This window comes from Aquarana catesbeiana, linkage group LG03, assembly GCF_042186555.1.
Source record: "Aquarana catesbeiana isolate 2022-GZ linkage group LG03, ASM4218655v1, whole genome shotgun sequence".
Lineage (NCBI taxonomy): Eukaryota > Metazoa > Chordata > Amphibia > Anura > Ranidae > Aquarana > Aquarana catesbeiana.
In genome coordinates, this window is record NC_133326.1 from 679,339,187 (window position 1) to 679,355,728 (window position 16,542).

The 16,542-nt window shown below is 48.0% G+C and overlaps 1 protein-coding gene across 2 annotated transcripts in view; it reads right to left on the bottom strand.

The window, feature by feature from the left end:
* The window catches only part of LOC141133516 (uncharacterized), a 74,384-nt gene that overhangs the window by 26,959 nt on the left and 30,883 nt on the right, over positions 1 to 16,542 (bottom strand). Inside the window, exons 3-4 of one of the 2 annotated variants that reach the window (XM_073622943.1) lie at positions 7,107 to 7,217; positions 291 to 653 (exon numbers count right to left, since the gene is read on the bottom strand). In XM_073622943.1, coding sequence (XP_073479044.1) covers positions 291 to 653; positions 7,107 to 7,217 — 474 coding nt within the window. Of the gene's footprint in view, positions 1 to 290; positions 654 to 7,106; positions 7,440 to 16,542 lie in introns of both variants that reach the window. The other variant, XM_073622942.1, reaches the window with a different exon arrangement.

Consider the following 16,542-nt stretch of genomic DNA (forward strand, 5'->3'; position numbering starts at 1 on the left):
GGAGAGCAGCCTAGGGAGACAACCATGGCTCCCACCATAGATAGAGACCAGTTTGATAAATGAGTAAAGCCACTCATGAACAGAATGTGTGTTTCATGCAGGATCACCAGGTAAAAATTAACTGGACAAAAAACCTGAAACAAAGAAAAAAGAATGTAACCATCATATTAAGGACTGGTACACTGCAATAAAGTGCATTTTTTTAATTGGGCTTAGATGCACTTTAAGTTTTATTTCATAACAGATATCTAAAATAAAGAAATAAGAGGTCAGACATTCTTACACATTACCTTCAACGTTTAGTCTGGTCTCTCCTCCATACACAATTGAATCCTCATATTGGTTGTCACCTTTACACAGTTTGAACACCACAAAGCAGTGAAAGGTTGTGTTGTCCTCAGTCTTCACACCATTTATTTGGAGGTTTGCTGTCCCCGTTATGGTTGTTCTTTGTATATACCTGGAATGAACCATTTCCCGGTAGGGGTGGTAGGCGTACGGTCCGGTTACATTCCCCACTCTCCAGTATACATTGACCCGCACAACATCTCTCTCTTTGTAACTACTGGCTTGGGTGTAGGAACAAGTCAGATTTACAGATCCTCCTTTTTGGACTATGATCTTAGCAGAATTCGTAATATTGATTAATTGGTCTAGAAAATGAGAACATATCAAGATTTGACTTTAAAATCTTATGACATAATACTGCACACAAGTACTGTGATGTGCAATAAATTGTGACATTTGTGAAAAATGTTGCAAAGTGAGTTTGCTTTAAAAAATAATATGATATATAATATAAAATAATAAATATGAAATAAATAGTTTTTTTGTACATTTTTTTTTTTAAGAAATTGGCATAGTCGTAAAATTGTGCAAACAGAATCGCAAAACGCCCGTCGCTCAAAAAAAGTTCCAGAACTTCTTTTAGATGACAGGCATCCCGCGATTCTTTTTGCATGATTTTACCGCGTTTTGTTGGGCGAATTTGCGCTGCGATCAGGGTGCCTGTGACGGGAGTCACTGTTGGGCACAGGGTGACCAAGAAAAGAATGAACCCTGTGTATGCCATATTGAAAATGGTGACTGGGAGGGTATGTCTTGGATTGCTTAAAATGGGACAGTAATATTTATCCACAATATCTCCCAGGATATATGTAAAGACTATTCTTGGTTTGTTTGATTCTAAACTCAACATGTTAGTTGAGAGAGCTGATCATATTGGCCTCTAGAACTGGGTAGGAGCCGGACAGTCTACTCTTACTATAGTTTGTTGCCTACTAGGCTGAGGAGGGGGGTACCACTGTTTGTATTGTTAATTGTAATTAGCTCCTGCTATTGTGAGAAGGTGTCCTGTGTTTATACTAATGTGTAAAAGTCGGTGACCACAAGTCTAGGTGCAGAGTGCAGGGGCACGCTATGTGCAGTGCAGGGCAGCGCTGTGTATGATGGTCAGTGTAGTATGATGGTCAGTGTAGTATGGTGGTCAGTGTAGTATGGTGGTCAGTGTAGTATGGTGGTCAGTATAATGTAGTATAGTGGACAGTGTAGTATGGTGGTCAGTATAGTGTAGTATAGTGGACAGTGTAGTATAGTGGTCAGTGTAGTATGGTGGTCAGTATAGTGTAGTATAGTGGACAGTGTAGTATGGTGGTCAGTATAGTGTAGTATAGTGGACAGTGTAGTATGGTGGTCAGTATAGTGTAGTATAGTGGACAGTGTAGTATGGTGGTCAGTGTAGTATGGTGGTCAAGTGTAGTGTAGTATAGTGGACAGTGTAATGTAGTATAGTGGACAGTGTAGTGTAGTATAGTGGTCAGTATAGTGGACAGTGTAGTATGGTGGTCAGTATAGTGTAGTATAGTGGTCAGTGTAGTATGGTGGTCAAGTGTAGTGTAGTATAGTGGTCAGTGTAATGTAGTATAGTGGTCAGTATAGTGGACAGTGTAGTATGGTGGTCAGTGTAGTGGTCAGTGTAGTGGTAAGTGTAATATAGTGGACAGTATAGTATAGTGGTCAGTATAGTATAGTGGTCAGTGTAGTATAGTGGTCAGTGTAGTGGACAGTGTAGTTCTCAGTGTAGTGGTCAGTATAGGAATCAGGTAGGTCAGTACTATTGTATTTGAAGGGACTCAGGGATAGCTAAAAGTCCGCAGGTTGGGGAGGGGGCGCAAATTACTTGCCTTGCCCCGGGTGCTGACAACCCACGCTACGCCACTGGAGGTGCGCTATGTACAGATTGCAGGGTTCAGTGGTGCGCTATGTACAGAGTGTTCAGAGGTGCCCTATATACAGAGAGCAGGGTTCAGGGGTGTGCTATGTGCAGAGTGCAGGGTTCAGGGGTGTGCTATGTACATAGTGCAGAGTTTAGGAGTATGCTACGTACAGAGTGCAGGGTTCAGGGGTGCACTATGTCCAGAATGCAAACCCCCCCAAAGCTTCCTCACATCTCTACTCTTCCCTACTTGTCAGCCCAGCTCTAGTACCTCTCTGTGTAGGCAGCTATACTAGCGGTGTATTCGGCTCTAGTACCTACCTGTGTAGGGGTCTCTGCCTTGCCTTACAAGGAGGTTGTTTTCTCTCTCAGATTCTCTGAGATCTTTCCCCACCATGCCCCGTCATGAGTGCGTGCAGGGATCTGTTCAATCCGGCAGCCACTGAGAGCAAAGCTGTCCCTTGTGAACACAGAAGGCTTCTGTGTTTACAAGTGACAGCAAGGAGTGGGAGTGGAGGGTGAGAGCCGGAGGTGGTGGAATGGAGTTCAAGGGCCACATGACAGGGCTCGGTTGGGCTAGATTCAGCCCGCAGGTCTTGTATTTGACATATGTGTTCTAAACCCACCAGACTGAATAAAAAATAAATAAATAAAGAAGACTGGAATTGGACTTTTCCAGCACTTGGGAAACTTCAGTTAGTGGTTTTGCTTTTTAACCCATTTTACCTGGTCTTTCTTTTTTAAATAATTTTTAACTTCCAATTTTTTAACCGATTTAATTCTGTTTTTGCTTTTTTACCTCAATCCCCAGTCCTTCTAAAATTTAAAAAAAATGCAGTAATTGGGCTTTAAAATTCACAATCAGTGCTGGTCAGTTTTGTGTAACTAACCTTATATCATTGATGGGTAATTCCCCAAGTTGTTACTTTTTCTTCCTCTTGGCTTGGACGTGTATGGTATGTTCTGTATAGTGTAGACTTGTTATACAGTATCAGGGCAGCCATCAAAAATGTACACAGATTTACACAGATGGATGGTGCTGGGCGTGAATGGGGATGCATTGTGGAGAGGGATGGATGGTGCTGGGCGTGGATGGGGATGCATTTTGGAGAGGGATGGAAGGTGCTGGGCATGGATGGGAATACATTGTGGAGAGGGATGGATGGTGCTGGGTGTGGATGGGGATGCATTGTGGAGAGGGATAGATGGTGCTGGGCGTGGATGGGGATACATTGTGGAGACTGGAGGGATAGATGGTGCTGGGCATGGATGGGGATGCGTTGTGGAGACTGGAGGGATGGATGGTGCTGGGTGTGGATGGGGATGCGTTGTGAAGACTGGAAGGATGGATGGTGCTGGGCGTGGATGGGGATGCCTTGTGAAGACTGGAGGGATGGATGGTGCTGGGCGTGGATGGGAAAGCATTGTGGAAACTGGAGGGATGGATGGTGCTGGGCATGGATGGAGATGCATTGTTGAGACTGGAGGGATGGATGGTGCTGGGCGTGGGTGGGGATACATTGTGGAGAGGGCTGGATGGTGCTGGGCGTGGGTGGGGATGCATTGTGGAAACTAGAGGGATAGATGGTGCTGGGCATGGATGGGGATGCGTTGTGAAGACTGGAAGGATGGATGGTGCTGGGCGTGGATGGGGATGCGTTGTGAAGACTGGAAGGATGGATGGTGCTGGGCGTGGATGGGGATGCGTTGTGAAGACTGAAGGGATGGATGGTGCTGGGCGTGGATGGGAAAGCATTGTGGAAACTGGAGGGATGGATGGTGCTGGGCATGGATGGAGATGCATTGTTGAGACTGGAGGGATGGATGGTGCTGGGCGTGGGTGGGGATACATTGTGGAGAGGGCTGGATGGTGCTGGGCGTGGGTGGGGATGCATTGTGGAAACTGGAGGGATAGATGGTGCTGGGCATGGATGGGGATGCGTTGTGGAGACTGGAGGGATGGATGGTGCTGGGTGTGGATGGGGATGCATTGTGGAAAATGGAGGGATAGATGGTGCTGGGCGTGGATGGGGATGCGTTGTGAAGACTGGAAGGATGGATGGTGCTGGGCGTGGATGGGGATGCGTTGTGAAGACTGGAGGGATGGATGGTGCTGGGCATGGATGGGGATGCATTGTTGAGACTGGAGGGATGGATGGTGCTGGGCGTGGGTGGGGATACATTGTGGAGAGGGCTGGATGGTGCTGGGCGTGGGTGGGGATGCATTGTGGAGAGGGATGGATGGTGCTGGGTGTGGATGGGGAAGCATTGTGCAGAGGTATGGATGGGGCTGGGCGTGGATGGCGATACATTGTGGAGAGGGATGGATTAGGCTGGGCGTGGATGGGGATGCATTGTGGAGACTGGAGGGATGGATGGTGCTTGGAGTGGCTGAGGATGCATTGTGGAGACTGGAGGGATGGATGGTGCTTGGAGTGGCTGGGGATGCATTGTGGAGACTGGAGGGATGGATGGTGCTGGGCGTGGGTGGGGATGCATTGTGGAGAGGGATGGATGGTGCTGGGCGTGGGTGGGGATGCATTGTGGAGAGGGATGGATGGTGCTGGGCGTGGGTGAGGATGCATTGTGGAGAGGGATGGATGGTGCTGGGCGTGGATGGGAATACATTGTGGAGAGGGATGGATGGTGCTGGGCGTGGATAGGGATGCATTGTGGAGACTGGAGGAATGGATGGTGCTGGGCGTGGATGGGGATGCATTGTGGAGAGGGATGGATGGTGCTGGGCATGGGTGGGGATGCATTGTGCAAACTGGAGGGATAGATGGTGCTGGGCGTGGATGGGGATGCGTTGTGGAGACTGGAGGGATGGATGGTGCTGGGCGTGGATGGGGATGCGTTGTGAAGACTGGAAGGATGGATGGTGCTGGGCGTGGATGGGGATGCGTTGTGAAGACTGAAGGGATGGATGGTGCTGGGCGTGGATGGGAAAGCATTGTGGAAACTGGAGGGATGGATGGTGCTGGGCATGGATGGAGATGCATTGTTGAGACTGGAGGGATGGATGGTGCTGGGCGTGGGTGGGGATACATTGTGGAGAGGGCTGGATGGTGCTGGGCGTGGGTGGGGATGCATTGTGGAAACTGGAGGGATAGATGGTGCTGGGCATGGATGGGGATGCGTTGTGGAGACTGGAGGGATGGATGGTGCTGGGTGTGGATGGGGATGCATTGTGGAAAATGGAGGGATAGATGGTGCTGGGCGTGGATGGGGATGCGTTGTGAAGACTGGAAGGATGGATGGTGCTGGGCGTGGATGGGGATGCATTGTGAAGACTGGAGGGATGGATGGTGCTGGGCATGGATGGGGATGCATTGTTGAGACTGGAGGGATGGATGGCGCTGGGTGTGGGTGGGGATACATTGTGGAGAGGGCTGGATGGTGCTGGGCGTGGGTGGGGATGCATTGTGGAGAGGGATGGATGGTGCTGGGTGTGGATGGGGAAGCATTGTGCAGAGGTATGGATGGGGCTGGGCGTGGATGGCGATACATTGTGGAGAGGGATGGATTAGGCTGGGCGTGGATGGGGATGCATTGTGGAGACTGGAGGGATGGATGGTGCTTGGAGTGGCTGAGGATGCATTGTGGAGACTGGAGGGATGGATGGTGCTTGGAGTGGCTGGGGATGCATTGTGGAGACTGGAGGGATGGATGGTGCTGGGCGTGGGTGGGGATGCATTGTGGAGAGGGATGGATGGTGCTGGGCGTGGGTGGGGATGCATTGTGGAGAGGGATGGATGGTGCTGGGCGTGGGTGAGGATGCATTGTGCAGAGGGATGGATGGTGCTGGGCGTGGATGGGAATACATTGTGGAGAGGGATGGATGGTGCTGGGCGTGGATAGGGATGCATTGTGGAGACTGGAGGAATGGATGGTGCTGGGCGTGGATGGGGATGCATTGTGGAGAGGGATGGATGGTGCTGGCCATGGGTGGGGATGCATTGTGCAAACTGGAGGGATAGATGGTGCTGGGCGTGGATGGGGATGCGTTGTGGAGACTGGAGGGATGGATGGTGCTGGGCGTGGATGGGGATGTGTTGTGGAGACTGGAGGGATAGATGGTGCAGGGTGTGGGTGGGGATGCGTTGTGGAAACTGGAGGCATGGATGGTGCTGGGTGGGGATGAAGATGATGGACTTACATTGTGGAAAATGGATAAGGATGACTCTGGGTGGGAATGCGTTACATAACGAAGAGGCTCTCCACAATGTAACTCATCCCCACCCACAGTCATCCTCATCCATTTTCCACAATGCAACTCCATCATGCACTGATGCCAGCTTGTCAGCCTCGGTCCTCAGGTGACCCATCCAAGGAGAAGGATATTAAATAACTATTAAATCTACAGGCAGCAAAAGGGGCACAGCAGCACACACAACATTTTTGTGACTTACCCTCCAGGCTGCTCTCTGGTATCTATCTGCATGCACCTGATAGGGCTGGATGCATGCAGATAGACGCTGATGAGCTGACCACACCCCCTGCCCGTGTCCTGGCCAATCACATTGTAAACCAACCTAACAGCAGCGGCACAGGTGATAGATTCATTTCATGTGCTGCTGTAGGTGCAGCGGGCCCTGGCCAGCCGGGCCCCTTGGGACGCTCGGGCCCCTTATTTGAGTACTGCCTGTACCCCCCTGAAGGTGGCCCTGTAGAGTATGAATGAGCCCAGTTGTGACTATCAACCTTTTATCATCTATAAATGAATCTATACATTTGTTTGTGATTGGGCAACTTGAACATTGACTTCCATTAATACTTCAAGGGTCTTCTTGTCCCATCTATTTATAAGAGTTCAAAATGTGGAGAACAATGGCCATACACCTAAATCAGATTTTTTTTTAATGAGAAACTGACCTTGTTGTGCTCTTACCTGCAACAAGAAGTGTTGTGATTTGTTTGCTTAAAATTCTTGTAGCAGCAACCTCACAGCAATAACCACCCTGATCCTGCTTCTTGGTTTTTCGTATGCGCAGTGAGATACCTTGAGGGTAATTGACCAATGAGTGTCGGTTATCTTGATGTGGATTGTTCGATATATAAACTTTTTCTGCATTAGTGTCACAAATTTTCCAATTGCTCGCTACATGATACCAGGTGACTTCCCGCACAGAATCTATGCTTTCCCTGGGGTAGTGACAGGGAATTTCAATGTCTTCACCTAATACAGCAATCAATTCATCCAACTGAGTGACAGTTTTCTTATCTAGATAATGACAATAAGATATTATTTATATATACACTGCATATGACCACTGACAGGTAAAGTGAAAACCATTGATTATTTTGTTACAATGGCATCTGAAAGAGGGTGGGATATATTAGGCAGCAAGCAAACATGTTGTCCCTGATGGTTATGTGTTGAAAGTAGAAAAAATGGGTAGAGGTCGACCGATATATCAGCCAATGTTTGGCATTTTTTAGTTAATCGGCATCGGCTGATTGTGCTGCAAATTAGGCCGCTTAAAACTTCAGAGCGACTTGCAAATGACTTCTGTAATAGAAGTCGATGCAAGTCGCCTGAAGTCTTCCAATGGAGCGACTTGTCTCTCCTATCTGGGCAGCCTTCCAAGTCGGAGAACATAGCCTTCCAAGTCTGATAAAAGAAGCAAAGAGATACATTGTTTCTACTTATCAAATGACTGAACTCTGGTGTGTAGGAGATCTCAGTTTAACCATTTATAGCGGTGTTTTTAAAAGTCAGCAGTTACAAACACTGTAGCTGCTGACTTTTAATAAGGACACTTACCTGTGCAGGGAGCCCGCGATGTCGGCCCCCAAAGGCCGATCCGTCCATCGGATTTGGTGCAGGAGCAGCCATCTTAACAAAGGGAAACAGGCAGTGGAGCCTTGCGGGGCAGCTCGCCGAAGAGGAGGAAGTGACGGAACAGCACCGCGGAATAGGAAGAGGCAGATTAGGAAGAATGCCTAGCTACAGGCATTTCTGGTAAGTAAAATTTTTTTTTTTTCAATTGTTTTTTTATAGATTTTTTGGAGAATTTTAATGTAATTTTTTATTTTAGGGTGGACCTCCGCTTTAAAGACTAAATCTTTTCTGACATGTGTTGCTTACAAGGAAAAATCCAGTATTTTCTGCTAGAAAACAAACATTAAACATTATATATACAGTATATATATATATATATATATATATATATATATATATATATATATATATATATATATATATATATATATATATATATATATATATATTTAGGTAGAGACCCTAGGGAATAAAATGGCAGTTGTTGAAATATTTTATGTATTTAAGATAGTTTTTTAAAATCTAAATTATACATAGAAGTGCACTGATTGGAGGTTTGTTGTGTTTAATAAATGTTTAATTTAATAAGCTTTCTGTATCACTTCTTACTACTTAAGGCTGCTTTCACACTGGGGAGTTTTATCGGCGCTTTACCGTCATTTTCGTGGCGCTATTCAGCCACTAGCGGGGCGCTTTTAACCCCGCTAGCAGCCGATGAAGGGGTTAAATGCGCCCATGTAGTGATTTACAGGCACTTCGGCAACAGTGCCCATTCATTTCCAAAGATGCTGCTTGCAGAACTTTTTTTAACGTCCTGCTAGCGCATCCCCTCAGTGTGAAAGCAATCGCGCTTTCACAGTGAGACTGCAGGGGAGACGTTTTTCAAGCGCTTTACAGGTCCTATTTTTAGCCCAAAAGCGCCTGAAAAATGCCCCAGTGTGAAAGGGGTCTAACTGTTAGATTTTATGAGATGAAGGGAAAAAAAAAAACACAAAAAAATCAGCCTAACACACGGTCCAAAAAAATCGGCATCATATATCGGCCATCGGCTACCGCGATTTCTAAATATTAGCATCGGCCAGAGAAAAACCCATATCGGTTGACCTCTAAAAATGGGCAAGCGTAAGGATGTGAGTGATTTTGACAGGGGCCAAACAGTAATGGTTAGATGACTGGGTCAGAGTAATTCCAAAACTGCAGGTCTTGTGAGATGTTCCCAGTCTGCTGTGGTCAGACCCTAACAAAAATGGTCCAAGGAAGGAAAACCGGCAAGAGAGGGTCATGGACTGCCAAGGCTCATTGATGGAGGTGGGGAGTGAAGGCTGGTCTGTTCAGTCCTATCCAATAGAGGAGCTACTGTAGCTCAAATTGCTAAAAAAAAGTTAATTCTGGTTCTGATAGAAAGGTTTCAGAACACAGAGCATCGCAGTTTGTTAAGTATGGGGCTGTGTAGCCGCAGACTGGTCAGGGTTCCCATGCTGACCTGTGTTCACAGCCAAAAGTGCCTACAACGGGCATGTGAGCATCAGAATTGGATCACAGAGCAATGGAAGAAGGTGACCTGGTCTGATGAATCACATTTTCTTTTACATCATGTGCATGGCCAAATGCATGTCCATTGCTTACCTGGGGAAGAAATGGCACCAGGATGCAGTATGGGAAGAAGGCGGGCCAGCAGAGGCAGTGTGATGCTTTGGGCAATGTTCTGCTGGGAAACCTTGGCTCCTGACATTCATATGGATGTTAATTTGACTCATACCACCAACCTGAACATTGTTGGTGACCAAGTACACACCTTCATGGAAAATGGTATTCCCTGATGGCCGTGGCAACTTTCAGCAGGATAATGTGCCCTGCCACACTGCAAAAACTGTTCAAGAATGGTTTGAGGAACTCAACAACAAGTTGGAGCTGTTGACATGGCCTCCAATGTCTGTGATCTCAATCCCATTGAACATCTGTGGGATGTGCTGGAAAAACAAGTCCAATCCATAGAGGCCCCACCTCGCACCTTACAGGACTTAAAGGATCTTCTACTGATGGCTTGGTGTCAGATACCACAGCATATCTTCAGAGGTCTAAAGATCTATATAGGGGAATCAGGACCTCCTTTCTCCTACTGGTGACCCCTCTAGTGATAACTACATATCTATATAGGGGAATCAGGACCTCCTTCCTCCTGCTGGTGATCCCTCTAGTGATAACTAAAGATCTATATAGAGGAATCAGGACCTCCTTTCGCCTCCTGGTGATGCCTCCAATGATATCTAAAGATCTAGATAGAAAAATCAAGAGATCCTTCCTCCTGCTGGTGATGTCTCTAGTGATATAAACATCTATAGTATATCAAGGAATCAGGACCTCCTACCCCATGCTGGTACCCCTCTATTGATATACAAATCTATATAAGGACCTCCTTCCTCCTGCTGGTGATGCCTCCAATGATATCTAAAGATCTAGATAGAAAAATCAAGAGCTCCTTCCTCATGCTGGTGATGTCTCTAGTGATATAAAAATCTATATAGGGACCTCCTTACCACTTCTAGTGATCCCTCTAGTGATAACTAAAGATCTATATAGAGAAATCATGACCTCCTTCCTCCTGCAGGGGATTCCTCCAGTTATAACTAAAGATTAGGGATGAGCCGAACACCCCCCGGTTCGGTTCGCACCAGAACCTGCGAACGGACCGAAAGTTCGCACGAACGTTAGAACCCCATTGACGTCTATGGGACTCGAACGTTCGAAATCAAAAGTGCTCATTTTAAAGGCTAATTTGCATGGTATTGTCCTAAAAAGGGTTTGGGGACCCGGGTCCTACCCCAGGGGACATGTATCAATGCAAAAAAAACTTTTAAAAACGGCCGTTTTTTCGGGAGCAGTGATTTTAATGATGCTTAAAGTAAAAAAAAAAAAGTGAAATATTCCTTTAAATATCGTACCTGAGGGGTGTCTATAGTATGCCTGTAAAGTGACGCGTGTTTCCCGTGTTTAGAACAGTCCCTACACCAAATGTCATTTTTAAAGGAAAAAATCTCATTTAAAACTGCTTGCGGGTTTAATGTAATGTCGGGTCCTGGCAATATGGATGAAAATCAGTGAGACAAACGGCATGGGTACCCCCCAGTCCATTACCAGGCCCTTTGGGTCTTGTATGGATATTAAGGGGAACCCCGCACCCAAATTAAAATAAGGAAAGGTGTGGGGCCACCAGGCCCTATATACTCTGAACAGCAGTATACAGGCTGTAGGTTTGTTGTTAAGTAGAATCTCTTTGTAATTTTGAATGGGTACATTTTTAACGTGTTTAGCTCCAGCCAAAAAATCTTTTTTAAGCTTTTTGGAAAACATAGGGAAGGGTTATCACCCCTGTGACATTTGTTTTGCTGTCTTTCCTCCTCTTCAGAAGATTTCACCTCACTTTTTGTCCCAATGGATTGGAAAGCATCAGTGGAAAGGAGAAATGTTTTTCCCATATTAACTCTTACAGGAGAGAATTTCCCTTCCTAGGGGTAGATTTATTCTCACTTCCTGTTGTCTCCTTCCGTTTGCAAGTAGGAGTCGTTTGTAAGTTAGTTGTTTGAAAGTAGGGTCCTGCCCTATATACTCAGCAGAAATTTGGGCCTTAGGTGTTGCTGTGGCTACAACACTGTAAGCCCTCACAGGGCTCTGCTGTGAAATATTAGATCAAGAATTGTAATTACATGCCCCTGTTGAACAGGAGCTGAAAAATTAGGCCTTAGGCACTGGTGCTGGTGCCACAACACTGCAACCCCTCACAGACACTCTAGTTGGAATGCAGGAACGAGCCCTGCTGCAAAGTATTTCATCAAAAATTGTAATTACACGCCCCTGTTAAACAGGGGCTGAAAAATTGTGCCTTAGGCACTGGTGGTGGCACCCAGAACCAAAAATGTTCTTACAAGCTATCAGCGTGATGATTGAGGAGGAAGAGGATAATTACTCAGGGATAGTCACTCAGCATCAGCATAGGCAGTCTTTGAAGGGATCTGAGATTTCAAAAAAAATTATTCGGTTACATCAGCATCAGGTGCTTGGTAGCTGGTGGTGATCCAAGACTCATTCATTTTTATGAAGGTCAGTCGATCGACCAAGTCAGTGGACAGACGCACCCTGTGATCGGTTACCACGCCTCCAGCAGCACTGAATGTGCGTTCCGAAAGAACGCTGGATGCAGGACAGGCCAGTAGCTCAATTGCATACTGTGCAAGCTCTGGTCAGTGATCCATCCTCAAGACCCAGTAACCCAGAGGATTTTCGGTGGGAAAGGTGTCCAAGTCTGATCTTGCCCCTAGGTATTCCTGCACCATGTAAAACAGACGCTGGCGATGGTTGCTGGAACCGGTCATACCTTGGGGCTGCGGACCAAAAAATTGTCTGAACGCATCGGTCAGACGGCCACCTTCTCCACCGCTCCTTCTTTGACTGACCGAAGCCTCAGCAACACGTTGTCCAGAAACAGGAGTTTGTAACCTCCCAGTCTCTGGGAACGCGTTGCACAGACCTTTCTGCAAGGCCTCCCGAAGATGTTTCATCCTCTGCTCCCTCTGCGATGGCAAGATAAGGTCCGCAACCTTACCCTTGTAACGTGGATCAAGGAGGGTTGCCAGCCAGTATTGGTCCTTCTCCTTGATACCACGAATACGAGGATCCTTACGCAGGCTTTGCAGGATCAGGGAGGCCATGCAGCGTAGGTTTGCTGAGGCATTCGGTCCGGAGTCCTCTGGGTCACTAAGGACGACATGGTCCGCAGCCACCTCCTCCCAGCCACGTACAAGTCCATGTGTTTCTTGGGACTGATCCCTTAAAGACTGCTGCTGATGCTGAGTGCCAGGCTCCACCTCCATACTGACACAATCTTCCTCCTCCTCCTCTTCCTCCTCGTCCTCTTCCTGTGTGATCGGCGGGCACGCAGGAACACTGTCTGGATAAAGGGGGCCTTGAGAGCTAAGGAAGTCCTCCTCTTCCTGCCTCTGTTCTGCCTCAAGTGCCCTGTCCATTATTCCACGCAGCGTGTGCTCCAACAGGTGGACAAGGGGGACAGTGTCACTGATGCATGCACTGTCACTGCTCACCATCCTCGTGGCCTCCTCAAATGGTGACAGGACAGTGCATGCATCCCTGATCATGGCCCACTGGCGTGGGGAAAAAAAAACAAGCTCCCCTGACCCTGTCCTGGTGCCATAGTCGCACAGGTACTCATTGATGGCCCTCTGCTGCGTGTGCAGCCGCTGCAGCATGGCCAACGTTGAGTTCCACCTGGTGGGCATGTCACAGATTAGGCGGTTCTTGGGCAGGTTAAACTCCTTTTGGAGGTCCGTCAGCCGAGCACTGGCATTATATGACCGGCGGAAATGCACACAGACTTTCCTGGCCTGCCTCAGGACATCCTGTAAGCCCGGGTACCTGCCCAAGAACTGCTGCACCACCAAGTTAAGGACGTGAGCCAAACAGGGCACATGGGTCATTTGTCCCTGTCGGAGGGCAGAGAGGAGGTTGGTGCCATTGTCGCAAACCACCATTCCTGCCTTAAGTTGGCGTGGCGTCAACCACCTCTGAACCTGCCCCTGCAGAGCTGACAGAACCTCTGCCCCAGTGTGGCTCCTGTCCCCCAAGCACACCAGCTCAAGCACCGCATGGCATCTTTTGGCCTGCGTACTTTCGTAGCCCCTTGAACGACTACGGAGCACCGCTGGTTCCGAGGAAGAGGCCATGGAGGAAGAAGAAGAGGAGGGGGTGGAGGAGAGAGGTGTGTCACAATCATTAGTATTTTGGAGGCGTGGTGGCGGAACAACCTTCAACACTACTGCACCTTGTCCTGCATCCTTCCCAGCTGCCAGCAGAGTCACCCAATGCGCCGTGAAACTTAGGTAACGTCCCTGTCCATGCCTGCTGGACCATGAGTCAGCGGTAATATGCACCTTACCACTGACCGCCCTGTCCAGCGAGGCATGGACATTGCCTTCCACATGCTGGTAGAGAGCCGGAATCACCTTCCGTGAGAAAAAGTGGCGTTTGGGTACCTGCCACTGAGGAACCGCACATTCCACAAACTCACGGAAGGGGGCAGAGTCTACCAACTGAAAAGGCAGCAGTTGAAGTGCTAGCAATTTTGCAAGCTAGCATTCAACCGTTGGGCATGTGGATGGCTGGGAGCAAACTTCTTTCGGCGGTGCAGCAGCTGGGGCAGGGAAATTTGCCTGGTACAATCTGACGTCGGTGTACCAAAATCAGATTGCCCACAAGTACGTGGCTGTGACACACCTAATTCTACACCTTCATTCCTCTCAGTGCAGGTCTCAGAGAGGACTGAAGGTCTAGTGGGGTTGGAAATCTCAGCTGATGAGGAGCAAGCAGAGGTCCTCTTTGTTCTTTGGTGTGTGTCTTTTAGATACGCTTGCCAACGAACTGCATGGCAGGTCAACATATGACTGGTCAAGCATGTGGTACCCAAGCGGGAGATGTTTTGGCCACGCGAGATACGCTTGAGACATATGTTGCAAATAGCAGCGGTGCGATCTGATGCACTCGTCTCAAAAAAGGCCCACACCAAAGAACTTTTTGAATAACGCGCAGAGACTGCAGCGCCCTGCACATGTGGAGCTTTGGGGTGTGATGCAGTCAATGTGCTGCCCTTAGGCTGGCCCCTGGAGGGCATCCTGCCTCGTTGGTGATGTGCCGCCTCCTCCTCCTCCTCCTCTCTCCTATCAGGCACCCACGTTGAGTCAGTGACCTCATCATCCCCTCCCTCCTCATCACTGGAGCAAACCTGGCAGTATGCTGCAGCAGGGGGAGCATGACTGCCAGATTGCTGTCCTTCTTGGGCACCCCCTCTGTCCGTGCTCGTGTTACTGCCTTCATCGAGCTCAGTATCATCATCAGAGCCTTCCAAACGCTGGGCATCCTCCTGGAGCATGTACCCAACACTGTGGTCAAACAGTTCGAGGGACTCCTCAGGAGGACATGGTGGGGCTAGGGAAGGAGTCACTGATGACATTGATCCGAGGGAAGATGCCGCTGCTTTGCCAGACAAAGTACCCTGGGCATGGGTGAGAGAGGATAAGGAGGATGAGGACGGCTTGGTCATCCACTCGACCAAGTCTTCCGCATGTTGCGGCTCAACATGGCCAGCTGCCGAAAAAAAGGCCAAGCGTGTCCCATGGCCACGTGCTGATGAGGATGCACCGTCTCCACGACCAGCACTAGACACAGAGCCTGCTTGCCCTCTCTTATTGGCTTGTGACTGTCTGCCTCTCCTTCTTGGCCTTCCAGACATACTAATGGCCTGTAGCTGCACTAAGCTGGGATATATATATATATATATATATATATATATATATATATATATATGTACTGATACTGCAGCTAGCAAAATCAACTGCCTGCCTGTAGTATGAGAACACCACCAACCTTCTACAGGTAGCTTTAGCTGAACACTGTGAGGTGGACGCACCCCACTAACTTGTAAGTTTAGCAGAACACTGTGAGCAGGACGCACTGCACTAATTGTAAATAGTCTAGCTGCCTGACTGTGGTACTAATAGGATCAAAAGAACACCAGCAATTTTCTTCAGGTAGCTGTATTTACTGTAACAAGACAAGCCTGCCTGTCAGTAAGAAGATAACAGAAACGGATCTAGCTGAACACTGTGAGCAGGACGCACCCCACTAGCTGGTAGGTTTAGCTGAACACTGTGAGGTGGACGCACCCCACTAACTTGTAGGTTTAGCTGAACACTGTGAGCAGGACGCACCCCACTAACTTGTAGGTTTAGCAGAACACTGTGAGCAGGACGCACTGCACTAACTGTAAATAGTCTAGCTGTCTGACTGTGGTACTAATAGGATCAAAAGAACATCAGTAATTTTCTTTAAAATACTGTAACAAGACAAGCCTGCCTGTCAGTAAGAAGATAACAGGAACGGATCTAGCTGAACACTGTGAGCAGGACGCACCCCACTAGCTTGTAGGTTTAGCTGAACACTGTGAGGTGGACGCACCCCACTAACTTGTAGGTTTAGCTGAACACTGTGAGCAGGACGCACCCCACTAACTTGTAGGTTTAGCAGAACACTGTGAGCAGGACGCACTGCACTAACTGTAAATAGTCTAGCTGCCTGACTGTGGTACTAATAGGATCAAAAGAACACCAGCAATTTTCTTTAAAATACTGTAACAAGACAAGCCTGCCTGTCAGTAAGAAGATAACAGGAACGGATCTAGCTGAACACTGTGAGCAGGACGCACCCCACTAGCTTGTAGGTTTAGCTGAACACTGTGAGGTGGACGCACCCCACTAACTTGTAGGTTTAGCTGAACACTGTGAGCAGGACGCACCCCACTAACTTGTAGGTTTAGCAGAACACTGTGAGCAGGACGCACTGCACTAACTGTAAATAGTCTAGCTGCCTGACTGTGGTACTAATAGGATCAAAAGAACACCAGCAATTTTCTTCAGGTAGCTGTATTTACTGTAACAAGACAAGCCTGCCTGTCAGTAAGAAGATAACAGGAACGGAT